Raw genomic sequence first — 15,314 nt, 5'->3', positions numbered from 1 at the left:
GAGAGCAATCACCACAGCTGTTCACCCCATGTTAGTGGGCAAATGGACATCGTCAAATCAAAACCCCTGGTTGTGATGCACAGATGTTTCAAACTTCACTTTAGACAAGACTGACTTTAGAACCAAAATTGTCCTATTTACACTTTGTAGTCAATTTTGACACTAGAATAACTGTTTCTGGCTCATATCGATGCCACAGGCCGTTTTCAAAGGGATTTGTTGCTTTTTAAAGGCAGTAGCTCCTTTCTACAAAATCCTACTTTCTGTGAACAGTTTGAAACTGAAGTGAATGAATTCATAATGATTTTTTTAAATTCAATCGACGATCCTCAGATTTTATGGAATGCCATTAAAGGTTTTATAAAAAACAATGCAACTGCATTTGCATGTGGGCTAAATAAATCACAATTCAAGAAAATATCAGAATTTCAAAAGTTGTTAATGACATTTGAGCGTTCTCAACACTTTTTTCAGACCAGGTAGCAACTACTCTCTTCAAAGTCAAGACAGAACTAAATATAATGATAAGAAAGAGAGCAGAATTTGCCATCCATCGAGTTAGACACAACAATTATTTCCAAGCTTCTCAGTAATGAATTAATTAGTGGATATTGCAACTATTGAATCTGAATCATGTGAATTACTATCAGAAACCAAATGAATCAACCAAAGATTCTCCCGTTTCTATAAAGAATTGAACACCTCTGATTGTAAATCCACACCAAGCCAGTTCAAGTCCTTTTTTAAAAATATAAGAACTCCCCTTCTCTCAACTGAGGAAGCCGGCTTGCTGGTAGCCCAAATCTCTCTCCATGAACTCAAAAGGGCATTGGATAACATGAAAAAAGGAACAAATTGGCTCCATTGTTACTTAAAATGATTAACACAGCTGTTCACAAAGGTTCATTTTGAAGGGATGTAAATACGGCACTAATTATGTTTTTATTAAAAAAGGGTAATGACGCCATCCAGTGCTCTCACTATCTACCTCTATCTTTGAAAACCCATATATTAAACTTTTTTTTATTTTTTATTCTGTCATCCTGTCTCAAAACTTACTTTACCCAAATTGGTACATCCGGATCAAAGGGGGTTTGTTAAAAAACAATTATCCTCAGATAACCTCCATTGTCTATTACATATGTGACTCATTTCAGGAAACTAGCTGTATGTCGCACTTCACTACTTGACGGCATTTGAACGTAATCATAATTTATTTTATCAAAATGCATTTTTGGGCAGAAATGCCTTCTGGAACACATGAACTTTTATGTGCCTTAATAACAAACTTGTATTTCATCCGTAAATATTAATAAAATTGTTAGCTTACGAGCCTAGATGGTTTAGCCACAAAAAAAGACAGGAAACTTCCCGCTAGCCATGATTGGCTGAGATAATGGATTGCCGGGATTGGTCTGCCATGTAGCATGCATCTTTCTATAATGTGAGCTGTTCAGTATGTGTTGATAGTCCTTTCTGTAGATGGACTATTATCCCAGTTTAACCGGCAGAATATCTATTGCCATGGCTGAATTTCTGTAGTTCAATTCTTCCCTTGTCTTCCCCTTCTGGCTATTGGGATAGAATTCATAGTTCGATTTCAAAATGTATATGGCAAGGTAAGCGAGCCTGGATTAAATTAACAAACTTGCAAAGAGGGAAGACGTAGGAGGACTATCCGTACCAAACTTTTAATTGTATTTCCAAGCACTAGCATCCCATCCTAAATTGGTTTAGACATGATTCTTCCGTCCCCTGGCTGAGTATAGAGAGAAATATGGTGTCTCCTACTGGACTGGAAGAGGTGGCCTTTACTGATAGATCCCTTAAACAATGAAAACTACGCTTTGGTCCTATTATTGCTCACACAATTTCTATTTGGCGCAAAACTGAAAAACATATAAGTGGGAATCAAAATGGCATGCCAATACTCCAATATTTCACAGTAATGCCTTGTGATCTTGAGGGCAGCATTTTGCATCCCCCCAATGGTCCAAATGGGGAATCCCTATCCTTGCCGATATCATGGACAGTAATGGTTTGAGAACATTCCAAGATTTGAAAGACACATACACATTCCAGGCAACTCCCTGGGGAAACCCAACTACCGATAGGATTTATAAATAATAGTGCTGAGCTCTTAACCAAAATCTCTGTTATTTTGTGGTATTTAAACAACTAATTCACAAACGCCGGTGCAATTATTTGAATTCCATTTCGTTCAGTTTTTTTTTCTGTGAGCTCAATGTGCGTGAGGGGATATCATGAAGGGATATAGATTGTGAAGGGATATAGAGAGCAGCTGTTGCTTTGCGAGGTATCTCTACCTGAAAATACATGATCAAAATGATTGATACAGTAGTTGGTATTCATCAGTCATAAAAGTATGCCTTATTTACTTTGAAGAAATACAAAATATTGATTTTGTCAGACAGCATTGGCAGCAGCTCTGTAGAGATGAGATGATGACTTGGAATGAAATAATAAAGTAATCATATAAAACAAATGTAATATACACAACAAGTAAAGTAAAGTAATGTGAATAAATGATGGTTAATAAGTGATAAGCAGTAATGGGCAGTCACTACCATCATCAGACTTGTATTAATTGTTTTATTCTGTGTTGTTACAGATTTCAACCGAAATAATCCAAATTATTTTTAAATAATTGAACCGAAACCGAACCGACCTCAAAAAGCACTAATTGCTTAGCACTAATAAATACAGTATCTCGGGCTCCCGAGTGGCGCAGCGGTCTAAGGCACTGCATTTCAGTGCTTGAGGCGTCACTACAGACACCCTAGTTCGATTCTAGGCTGTAGCACAACTGGCTGCGATTGGGAGTCCCATAGGGTGGTGCACAATTGGCCCAGTGTCGTCCGGGTTTGGCCGGTGTAGGCCGTCATTAAAAATAAGAATTTGTTCTTAACGGACTTGCCTAGTTAAATAAAGGTGAAATAAATAAAAAATATATATAAACATCTTTTGGAAAGCTTATATTCCGAGCTAGCCAGTAAAAAGTATGGTCTATAGATCTAAGATAGAGATATGGGGGGGTGGGGACTAACAACCAAAAAGGGTTAACCAAAGGGTTCTCCTATGGGGACAAACGAAGAACCCTTAAAGGTTCCAAACAGCAAAACAAAATTCAGAGTGGACAGAGAATCCACTGAACTGTGATCAGCGTTCATTCTTTTGATAAATAACTCATTTCTTATGTTTTATTTTCTATTAATAAGACGTTAAAGCACATGGAGTGCTACCTGATAGACAGAGAGTTTCTCGCAAATCTGTGCCACTGAGTCCTCCTCCAGGTGCATCTTGGACAGGCCAGCTTCCATATCCCTAAGCAGGGTGTCCAGACTGGTACTTTCCTCCTCCCACTGTGTCCATATCTACAACCAAACCAACAACAACAATTTAACACAACTGCACATAACACAACACACATTTTTCTATACACCATCTCAAACAGTCACACCAGCACACCTCAATATGAATCCATATCTAGCTTTAACAAAGCCAATGTTTCCTGTGCTGTGTCAACCATAGAAATCCTATTCAATTACTACAGGGACTATGTAATAAACCTTCACAGTTCCAGAATGGGGTAAAAATGGCAGCCATATCACTCAGGGAGAAACCCAAACCAGTCTAATTGGAATGAATGGCAGTAGAAGCATAGTCCTGATTTTACTTACGCAGGAAAATAAAAGTAAGGCATGTGTTATATAACAAATAGTGTTATAGAATTATTGTCAATGTAAAATATTGTCATATCATTATCAATACAGTTTATATGGGTTTTATAGCAATTGTCTCTATAAATAGCCTCTGAAATATATGTAAACAGACCATAAAACGTCATGTCTACATTTTTTTTAAAAGTGTGAGTGCTATTATATGATACAATATCAGTACTTGTTGCATTTACAACTTTTCTAAGTCATAAAATCAACTGATTTCAGCCAGTGTATGGCTGTGAATTGACTGCATTGTTTGAGCGCTTTGAATGGCAGTTAATTTGAAACATTGATGGAATCATACCTCTAAAACTATCTGGCTAGCTAGCGAACAAAAATACAGTACAGATAAATTCTTCAAATTCATTATTTTACACAATATCTTAACCCTGGTTGACCCACTCCCTGACCAAAATGGCTGACCTTTATCCCATCATAAGAAGGCTCATGTCCATTCTAGTATTCAAATTCCTAATTCTATGGTGCCTACCTGTAATATCTGCTGCATCCTGGTGCCTCTCTCCAGGGCCTGCTGCTGCAGTTGGGTCACCCTCTCCTGGAGGCTCCTCATCACTCCCTCCCACCTCTGGAGGGTGCTCTCTGAGACTCTCGTGGATAGGTGCTGCAGGGTCCCCAGGTGGATCCCCAGGAACTGGAAGAACTTCTGTGAAATCCATAAGAACCATAGCAGGAAGAAAGATCAATAGCATCAATGCAGGCTGTTTCAATACCAACGATTACACAAGAAGTCATCTCTTGGTTGCTATGGTGGCTGAATGAAAACTGAATCCAAGGTAGCTATCTAATCGCACTTGATAGGATCAGTACACAATGGAGGACCTGAATGGTGTGCGCTCACCGAATGTGTGCTAAGGCAGTCCTGTAGCTCAGTCCTGGTGTGGAGCTCCAGACCAGGCCTCTGTGAGAGACGCTCTGAGCCCAGGGTGACCAGCACTTCCAGGCCATGTAGCAGCCTCTCAAACTGCTGCTGGAGATCAACACTGGCCCTCAGCTCCTCACGTCTGGCCCCCACAGAGCCCAACACATTTTCCAGCACAACCTAAACACACATTATAAACATTATGATATCCACATGCAGTAAGTTTACATGATAACACACATGGGCATACGTAACCACAAGCTCAGAACTGATATCTTCATCATTATGTATGGGGTCACGGTTTCAGCATTCAAATTTATGGTACCAATCACTCCCACTGAATGTGTTCATTACTCCGATTCCATTGAGCAAGGCCTTGTTTTAATGGAATGTAGTTCCAAAGATAAGTCGGACAGCAGTCATTCTGAGTCAAATAAAAATAAATAAAACAGGGAGGGGTTGAAAGTAAGGTCAGCTCTATTCCAAATAATTTAACTGAGGTGACTTATTTCATTGGGTAATATAATAGACTAATGTCATATCATGGAGTCTCAGCATGGTCCATGTAGTTCAGTACATAAATGTGTTCAGGTGTAGGGGTTATACAGGACTATACTGCACCTCCAGCTTGTAGGCCTCCTCTATGAGTGTGGAGGGCAGACCCTGTCTCTCTGCCCTCTCCTGCACGGAGGACACCTGGCTGGACTGAAGCTGCAGCTCTCCCTGGACCTGCACCACAGCCTAAACACACACAATGCAAATACACAGGTCAAACAGCCCACACCCTCAGCTGATCCCTCAGACCCATCCATCAGATGTTTACCAAATCAGTGGAGGGGTGACCGCTTTGTTTTTTTAAAAATGGATATTGCCCCTTCAAAGGTGATCACTAAATATCATGGTCATTTAATGACAGTTGTGGATGGTTCATCCAGATGAGAACATCTTTAAGTCAAACATGAATTAATGACTTAGCTGTAAGCTATCCACATAGAAGGGTTTATAGTAGACCCAACTGGAACTATTTAACATGGATACATTTACTAATGACTATTAAAGGCTACATATGAATGAGTTTACAGTACCTGTAGCTGCTTGCAAGTGTCTTGAGGGACAGCTTCGTTAGTCATTTGTTGTACGGCCAAATTATTAGCAAGAAGGGCTGCATGCAACTCTTTTAAGAGTGTCTGTTGAGTTAGACCAACACAAAGTACAGTATACCAAAACAATTACTGCACAGTGCAACAAATCAATATTTTATGCTGTGTTACATATCACATCCTTACGGTAAGTCAAAACATTACACACTGTACAGTTTTAAGTGAGACAAGGCGATGTTAAGTTAAGAGATCATTTCAAAACCCTATCCACCAAGTAAACACAATCTAAACATCTAACAAGACAGACTAAAATCCACCATATAGTAATACAACATACTGATGTGCACTGTACTGAAACTGCAATGCAGAAGTCCAGTTGTTGTTATAAATGTTATATTATAAACTGGGTGGTTTGAGCCTTGAATGCTCATTGGCTGAAAGCTGTGGTATATCAGATGGTATACCACGGGAAAGACAAAACATTTATTTTTACTCTTCTAATTACGTTGGTAACCAGTTTATCAAAACAATAAGGCACCTCAGGGGTTTGTGGCATATGGCCAATATACCACGGCTAAGGGCTGTATCCAGGCACTCCGCATTACATCGTGCGAAGAACAGCCCTTAGCCATGTTATATTGGCCATATACCACACCCCCTTAATTCCTTAAATAAACTACAGGGAGTGCAGTGGTGGTTCTGACCTGGTGATGGCCTGTCTTCTCCAGTTGGGCCTGCAGCTGCTTCTCTCTGGCAGCCAGACTGCTCTGGACCACAGGCAGGAGTTTACCCAGGTGATCCACACACAGATGACATCCACCTGACCCCAGAACACCAATTACCTCTGACCCCTGGGAGGTCAGCTCACCACCCAGGGTCACCAGCTCTGCTGCCAGAGTCTGCGAACAAAGATCAAACACATAGACACACATATAGTCAATAGTGTCATTCAACTGACTGAACTCTGCACTGAACACGCATTAAACTTGGAATCTAATAAAACACAGTTACGCATATGAAAACCAAACCATATGGTTTAAAGTACTTTGGTGGGGACTGAGAGTACTTTAGTGTTGACCCTACCTCGAGCTGCATCAGCTGGAGCTGTGTGTCCTCATGTGACTTCCTTGAGGGGGACTGCAGGAGGCGGGTCAGTGAGGACAGCGATAGGCCCACCCCACATAGCACCTCAAACAGACCCTCATCCAGCCTCTGATGAACCTCCTCGTCCGGCACAGCCTAGAAAAACAAGCCATAGAAACATCAAATATAGAGAGTGATCATTAAAACCAACATGGAGAAAGTGACAACCCTAAAAGAAAACTGATTTTAAAGAATACTTTGTCTGACTATTTTTCTAACATGGAATTTAATCTCTTCTCAGGTGACACCATTTTCCAAATTCCATGAAAACGGTGATATGTTAATGAGCCATGATGTATTGAGACTGACTTGAATTCTACACCCACAGATCAGTTCCCTCACCTGAGTCACCACCTCACTGGCAGTCTGGCCCAGCTCCCGCAGCCGACATATGTGTGTCTGCATGTCCTGAAAGCTCTTGGAGTCAATGAGACTACTGGCTGATCCATTGCTCTGACTCACAGATGAGTCTGTCCCCTTTAGAGTGAAAGAAAGAATTCAGGTACAGTATGACCCCATTTGAAATCCACATTTACACAAACACACATACCCACTATGGAACACTACACACTTGGAAATGTGTGTCATTTAAGAGTGGGAGCTGCTTACATAAGAAGGACCTTGCTGTGCAGTCTCCTCCAAGGCCAGAAGCTGGTTGTGAAGGTGTGTCCACTTCCTTTGGACCCCTGCCTCCCCCCCTCCTTCAGGTTCAACAGGAACTCTAAGGAATGAGTTGCAGTTCAGCCTGGTCTCATAGACTGAAATCCGAGACACTCATGAGTATGATATGTTACATTTGGTATGGTTACAACAAAAAAGAAAGGCGGGTGGTTGGTTGGTCAGGGTGGATGGATGGGCGTAAGCCTCAAACATCTAGCAACCCAAAGGTTGCATGTTTGAATCTCATCAAGGACAATTTTAGCTAATTAGCAACTTTTCAACTACTTACTACTTTTTAGCTACTTTGCAACTACTTATCATGTTAGCTATCCCTTCCCCTAACCCTAACCTTAATCCTTTTAGCTAACCGTTCTCCTAACCCTAACCTTAAGCCTTTATTCTAACTCCTAACCTTAACCCCTAGCCAACGTAGAATTGGAATACGTAACATATCATACGTTTTAAAAATTCATAACATTTGTACATTTTGCAAATTTGTAACATATTATACGTTTTTAAAATTCGTAACATATCATACGAATTGTAATTCATAACATATCATACGAAATGGATGATGGACATCCACAAATTAATACATACCATACAAAACGTAACATATGATGCTAAATGGAGTGTTTGAGATTGGCGTACATAATAATACGAAATGCTTTGATACCAAGTTGTGCAGTTAGATGTTTGTCAGAACCACACACAGCCTTGGAGAACTCCACTGAGAACACAATCATAATAATTTCTATATAGCTGACATTTTTAGTCTCTGAGAAAAAATGAAGGTCCATCTAAATGAATCTCTCCCACTCTCACTGAAGAGAAGCACAGAGAAATGAAAATGTAACAGACAAACAAAGTAATTACTTCTAACTCTGTGCCATGATGTGTTTTTTTCCTCTGAAAATGGCAAAGATCACATTGTAAAATGATTATTTGGGGAAAGGGCTGATTCTATTTCAAGAACACGATTATGATTATGGAACAAAAGCATAGAGTATACATTTGTAGAGAATGTGGACAACCACAACTACTCAATCCCCTTCTAAAAAGTGAAGGAAAAATAGCATCAAAAGATGATTGTCAAAAAATTGTGTATAGCATTGTTGTAGACTTATTCTAGCTCCAAAGCCTACAGACTGGAGCACTAAGGGGACCCGTACCGTGTGCATGGCTGAGGTTGATCCTTTTGGGCCTGGCCGTGGAGACGACCTCTACTCCCCTGCTGGGCGATAGCCTTGGTCAGGCCTCTCTGCTCACTCAGCTCCTGCTCCAATTCCTGCATGGGGACAATAATAACAGCCACGACTAGCATACACTGTACCTAGAATTCTTCACTGGGCTATCATATGTGAATTTGTCAATACAATCAAAGTCCAATAAATAGCCAACCACACTCTCCGTTCAGACATGTTTTGGACAGTTTACCTTCTGCTGTTGAAAGCTGGTCTGTCTAAAGAGTTTGCTCTTGGAGGAAGAGAGAATCTCCTGGACACTGTCGCTACGCTGCAGTCTGCCCTCTAGAGGAGGCTTTCTGAGTGATGACTGTGACGGTGATGGCACCTTCAGAGGACGGAGAGAAAAGGATGACGGCAAGAGAGGGAGAGAAAGTTCTGTTGTTTGAATAAAATATTCACAGTCGTGACTTGGAACATAATGCCCAGTCTCCGGATGTATTACTCATCAACATTACAAGGCTTGTTTGTATGTTTTCGTCAACCGGCGGGTTTTACACCCCTTGTTGAAAGAAAAACTTGAGAAAGTGCCACAGGAACTAAAGCATTAGGAAGTGCTAATGATCTCTCGTTGACATTTCACTTTAATAACAGCTGTTTGTTTATCTGGAAGCTTGGTAACATTGTCATGGAGAGATTACCAAATAGACAAAACACCTACTCCACTGTCAGTGTCATCAGCAGACAGCTCTTTTGCAGACGTTCAGTGAGTGTGTGTGCGTGTACGTGTGTGTGCACGCATGTGTGTTAATGTGCGCACATCCGCATGTGTGCACGTGGCTCTCTGTTTGGATGTACCTGCTCCTCTGTATGTGTGCTGGTGTGCATCTGCTCATGGCTCTGTCTCTCCTGCAACAACAGTTGGAAGGTGACCAGGCTGGTCTTGAGCAGCTCCAGTTTGGAGGAGAGGGCCTCAGCCTCCTGGTGGGACCCTGCTGAGCCCTCCTGCTGCTCCAGGACAGACAGACTGGCTACCTTCTGCTCTATCTCCAGGAACATCTCCTACACACACACACACACACACACACACACACACACACACACACACACACACACACACACACACACACACACACACACACACACACACACACACACACACACACACACACACACACACAAAACATTGCCTCATTTTACTACCTAATTCTCATGAAGAACAACAAAAGGAAGTGGACTAAGACACCTGCAGCAGCGTGAGAGCTAATGTCATCAGAACACAGTGTCCTGGGAGAGTAAGTAGAGCACAATCCCATTCACACTGGTTAATCCCCTAAGGGTGTGAACCTGAGCACACAGACTCTCTCCATGGATCAATTATATCTAGGGAATAGGGTATACACTATACACTGTACAGTACAGACTCATACTATGAATACAGTATATTTTCCTGCCGCTACCTCGCTCTCCAACCAGGGTGCATGCAAAACCCTGATGAAGGCTAAGGAACTAAACGTGTTGGTTTTATCAATAAATAATGTTTTTTTTATCAACTCCCACTGTCCTCCAAGAATTGCTGATGCTCCTTTAATGTGTCACTTTTAATAGGTTGACCCACATCACCTGCCAGAGTGTACTAGGTTGGACTGACCCACATCACCTGCCAGAGTGTACCAGGTTTGACTGACCCACATCACCTGCCAGAGTGTACTAGGTTTGACTGACCCACATCACCTGCCAGAGTGTACCAGGTTTGACTGACCCACATCACCTGCCAGAGTGTACTAGGTTTGACTGACCCACATCACCTGCCAGAGTGTACTAGGTTTGACTGGCCCACATCACCTGCCAGAGTGTACCAGGTTTGACTGACCCACATCACCTGCCAGAGTGTACCAGGTTTGACTGACCCACATCACCTGCCAGAGTGTACTAGGTTTGACTGACCCACATCACCTGCCAGAGTGTACTAGGTTTGACTGACCCACATCACCTGCCAGAGTGTACCAGGTTGGACTGACCCACATCACCTACCAGAGTGTACTAGGTTTGACTGACCCACATCACCTGCCAGAGTGTACCAGGTTGGACTGACCCACATCACCTGCCAGAGTGTACTAGGTTTGACTGACCCACATCACCTGCCAGAGTGTACTAGGTTTGACTGACCCACATCACCTGCCAGAGTGTACTAGGTTTGACTGACCTACATCACCTGCCAGAGTGTACTAAGTTTGACTGACACACATCACCTGCCAGAGTGTACTAGGTTTGACTGACCCACATCACCTGCCAGAGTGTACTAGGTTTGACTGACCCACATCACCTGCCAGAGTGTACTAGGTTTGACTGACCCACATTACCTGCCAGAGTGTACTAGGTTTGACTGACACACATCACCTGCTAGAGTGTACTAAGTTTGACTGACCCACATCACCTGCTAGAGTGTACTAGGTTTGACTGACCCACATCACCTACCAGAGTGTACCAGGTTTGACTGACCTGCATCACCTGCCAGAGTGTACTAAGTTTAACTGACCCGCATCACCTGCTAGAGTGTACTAGGTTTGACTGACCCACATCACCTGCCAGAGTGTACTAGGTTTGACTGACCTGCATCACCTGCCAGAGTGTACTAGGTTGGACTGACCCACATCACCTGCCAGAGTGTACTAGGTTTGACTGACCCACATCACCTGCCAGAGTGTACTAGGTTTGACTGACCTGCATCACCTGCCAGAGTGTACTAGGTTGGACTGACCCACATCACCTGCCAGAGTGTACTAGGTTTGACTGACCCACATCACCTGCCAGAGTGTACTAAGTTTGACTGACCCACATCACCTGCTAGAGTGTACTAGGTTTGACTGACCCACATCACCTGCCAGAGTGTACCAGGTTTGACTGACCCACATCACCTGCCAGAGTGTACCAGGTTTGACTGACTCACATCACCTGCCAGAGTGTACCAGGTTTGACTGACCCACATCACCTGCCAGAGTGTACTAGGTTTGACTGACCCACATCACCTGCCAGAGTGTACCAGGTTTGACTGACTCACATCACCTGCCAGAGTGTACCAGGTTTGACTGACCCACATCACCTGCCAGAGTGTACTAGGTTTGACTGACCTACAGCACCTGAGGCAGGTGCTAGGAGTCATTTTTAATTTTTTTCCAAGATGGCGTAGCAGTTCAGACGTCCTCTACCCTCCTCTTGTCGTGTCCCGTGTATATATATATATATTTACATTTTTTTTTTCTTCACTTATCTTTATATATATATATATATATATTTTTATTTTTTAATTTTTTTATTTTTATTCTAAATACTCAACCTCAAAGCACTCTCCTGCAACCCGCCTCACCAATTTAAAAAAGAAAGTATTATTTACCTCATCTGAATTCCACAACAGAAGCTAGCAAGTGTTTAGCCATTTTCACTGGCTAACGTTGAAGTTCAGCTAGCCACGGTTAGCTGTCCTCAGCTATCCATTAGCTCGAAAAGCTATCGCCAGTTTTTGTACAGCGCGACTCAGACCAGAGCATACCGGACCTATTCTCTCTCCTTTCCCCGATTTCTACCGCAGGCTCTGGACATTTACACCTGGATCTTGCAGCTAACTAGCTGCTACCTGAGTGACTATTGGCAACGTCGGTCACGGAATTAACACACATTATTACGGAGCTAGCCAGCTAGCCAGCTGAAGAGTTCCGTCAGCCACTCCTGGGCTATTCCTGAGCTAGCCAGCTGAAGTGTCTCCTGGGCTACAACTCACCTATCCTGACCCGTTTTACTGCCGATGCGGAGCCCCATCGGGTCTTCACGACTGGACCACCGACGTTATCTGCCCGAGGGAGTTATCCAACTGGCCCCTCCGTCGCGACGTAACCTGATCGCCCATCTGCGGCCCGCTAATCGTTAGCTGTCTTTTCGGCTGCGATCTGAATAGGTCTATCGGACACTTTTCTTGGGCCACTATAACTATTTTGCCAACTTGGACAACTTCCATACGGAACCCCACTAACGGAAACGCACGAGGTGGCTAAAAACAGACCTCCCTCCCATCTTCCACCAGCTTGCTACCTATGGCCCGGCTAGCTGTCTGAATCTCACTGGACCCTTTGATCACTCGGCTAAGCATGCCTCTCCTTAATGTCAATATGCCTTCTCCATTGCTGTTCTGGTTAGTGTTTATTGGCTTATTTCACTGTAGAGCCTCTAGCCCTGCTCATTATACCTTATCCAACCTCTCAGTTCCTCCACCCACACATGCTATGACATCTTCTGGTTTCTAGAGACAATATCTCTCTCATAATCACTAAATGCCTAGGTTTACCTCCTCTGTACTCACATCCCACCATACCTTTGTCTGTACATTATACCTTGAAGCTATTTTATCGCCCCCAGAAACCTGCTCCTTTTTCTCTCTATTCTGGACGTCACAGACGACCAATTCTTATAGCTTTTAGCCGTACCCTCATACTTATTCTTCTCTGCTCCTCTGGGGATGTAGAGGTGAATCCAGGCCCTGCAGTGCCTGGCTCCACTCCTACTCCCCAGGCGCTCTCTTTTGATGACTTCTGTAACCGTAATAACCTTGGTTTCATGCATGTTAACATTAGAAGCCTCCTCCCTAAGTTTGTTTTATTCACTGCTTTAGCACACTCTGCCAACCCGGATGTCCTAGCTGTGTCTGAATCTTGGCTTAGGAAGTCCACCAAAAACTCTGAAATCTTCATCCCTAACTACAACGTTTTCAGACAAGATAGAACGACCAAAGGGGGCGGTGTTGCAATCTACTGCAGAGATAGCCTGCAGAGTTCTGTCCTGCTATCCAGGTCTGTACCCAAACAATTTGAACTTCTACTTTTAAAAATCCACCTCTCCAAAAACAAGTCTCTCACCGTTGCCGCCTGCTATAGACCCCCCTCGGCCCCTAGTTGTGCTCTGGACACCATATGTGAACTGATTGCCCCCCATCTATCTTCAGAGCTCGTGCTACTAGGTGACCTAAACTGGGACATGCTTAACACCCCAGCCATCCTACAATCCAAGCTTGATGCCCTCAATCTCACACAAATTATTAATGAACCCACCAGGTACAACCCCAAAGCCGCAAACACTGGCACCCTCATAGATATCATCCTAACCAATGTGCCCTCTAAATACACCTCTGCTGTTTTCAACCAAGATCTCAGCGATCACTGCCTCATTGCCTGCACCCGTAATGGGTCAGCGGTCAAACGACCTCCACTCATCACTGTCAAACGCTCCCTGAAACATTTCAACGAGCAAGCCTTTCTATTCGACCTGGCCCTGGTATCCTGGAAGGATATTGACCTCATCCCGTCAGTAGAGGATGCCTGGTTATTTTTTTTAAAATGCCTTCCTCTCCCTCTTAAATAAGCATGCCCCTTTCAAGAAATTTAGAACCAGGAACAGATATAGCCCTTGGTTCTCCCCAGACCTGACTGCCCTTAACCAACACAAAAATATCCTGTGGCGTTCTGCATTAGCATCGAACTGCCCCCGCGATATGCAACTTTTTAGGGAAGTTAGAAACCAATACACACAGGCAGTTAGAAACGCCAAGGCTAGCTTTTTCAAACAGAAATTCGCTTCGTGCAACTCCAACTCTAAAAAGTTCTGGGACATTGTAAAGTCCATGGAGAATAAGAACACCTCCTCCCAACTGCCCACTGCACTGAGGATAGGAAACTCTGTCACCACCGATAAGCCCACTATAATTGAGAATTTCAATAAGCATTTTTCTACGGCTGGCCATGCTTTCCACCTAACTACCCCTACTGCATTCAACAGCACTGCACCCCCCACAGCTACTCGCCCAAGCCTCCCCCATTTCTCCTTCTCCCAAATCCTTTCAGCTGATGTTCTGAAAGAGCTGCAAAATCTAGACCCCTACAAATCAGCTGGGCTTGACAATCTGGACCCTTTCTTTCTAAAATTATCTGCCGAAATTATTGCAACCCCTATTACTAGCCTGTTCAACCTCTCTTTCGTGTCGTCTGAGATTCCCATAGATTGGAAAGCAGCTGCTGTCATCCCCCTCTTCAAAGGAGGTGACACTCTTGACCCAAATTGCTACAGACCTATATCCATCCTACCCTGCCTTTCTAAGGTCTTCGAAAGCCAAGTCAACAAACAGATTACCGACCATTTCGAATCCCACCGCACCCTCTCCGCTATGCAATCTGGTTTCAGAGCTGGTCATGGGTGCACCTCAGCCACGCTCAAGGTCCTAAACGACATCGTAACCGCCATCGATAAGAAACAATACTGTGCTGCCGTATTCATTGACCTGGCCAAAGCTTTTGACTCTGTTAATCACCACATCCTCATCGGCAGACTCAGTAGCCTTGGTTTCTCAAACGATTGCGTCGCCTGGTTTACCAACTACTTCTCTGACAGAGTTCAGTGTGTCAAATCGGAGGGCCTACTGTCTGGACCTCTGGCAGTCTCTATGGGGGTACCACAGGGTTCAATTCTTGGGCCAACTCTTTTCTCTGTATACATAAATGATGTCGCTCTTGCTGCTGGTGAATCTCTGATCCACCTCTACGCAGACGACACCATTCTGTAC

General features: G+C 43.4%; 1 protein-coding gene across 1 annotated transcript in view; it reads right to left on the bottom strand.

The window, feature by feature from the left end:
- Positions 1-15,314, bottom strand: part of syne2b (spectrin repeat containing, nuclear envelope 2b) — a 153,001-nt gene that overhangs the window by 49,915 nt on the left and 87,772 nt on the right. Inside the window, exons 80-91 of the mRNA XM_082957505.1 lie at positions 9,569-9,772; positions 8,964-9,098; positions 8,699-8,814; positions 7,476-7,587; positions 7,209-7,343; positions 6,807-6,962; positions 6,428-6,622; positions 5,709-5,810; positions 5,245-5,364; positions 4,603-4,803; positions 4,234-4,407; positions 3,264-3,395 (exon numbers count right to left, since the gene is read on the bottom strand). Of these exons, the coding sequence (XP_082813631.1) occupies positions 3,264-3,395; positions 4,234-4,407; positions 4,603-4,803; positions 5,245-5,364; positions 5,709-5,810; positions 6,428-6,622; positions 6,807-6,962; positions 7,209-7,343; positions 7,476-7,587; positions 8,699-8,814; positions 8,964-9,098; positions 9,569-9,772 (1,782 nt within the window). The remainder of the gene's footprint in view (positions 1-3,263; positions 3,396-4,233; positions 4,408-4,602; positions 4,804-5,244; positions 5,365-5,708; positions 5,811-6,427; positions 6,623-6,806; positions 6,963-7,208; positions 7,344-7,475; positions 7,588-8,698; positions 8,815-8,963; positions 9,099-9,568; positions 9,773-15,314) is intronic.

The sequence above is a fragment of the Salmo salar genome, chromosome 01 (assembly GCF_965601325.2).
Source record: "Salmo salar chromosome 01, fSalSal1, whole genome shotgun sequence".
NCBI classification, from domain to species: Eukaryota; Metazoa; Chordata; class Actinopteri; order Salmoniformes; family Salmonidae; genus Salmo; species Salmo salar.
Note: the sequence above shows the minus strand (reverse complement) of the source record. Positions and strands in the feature narration are given on the sequence as shown.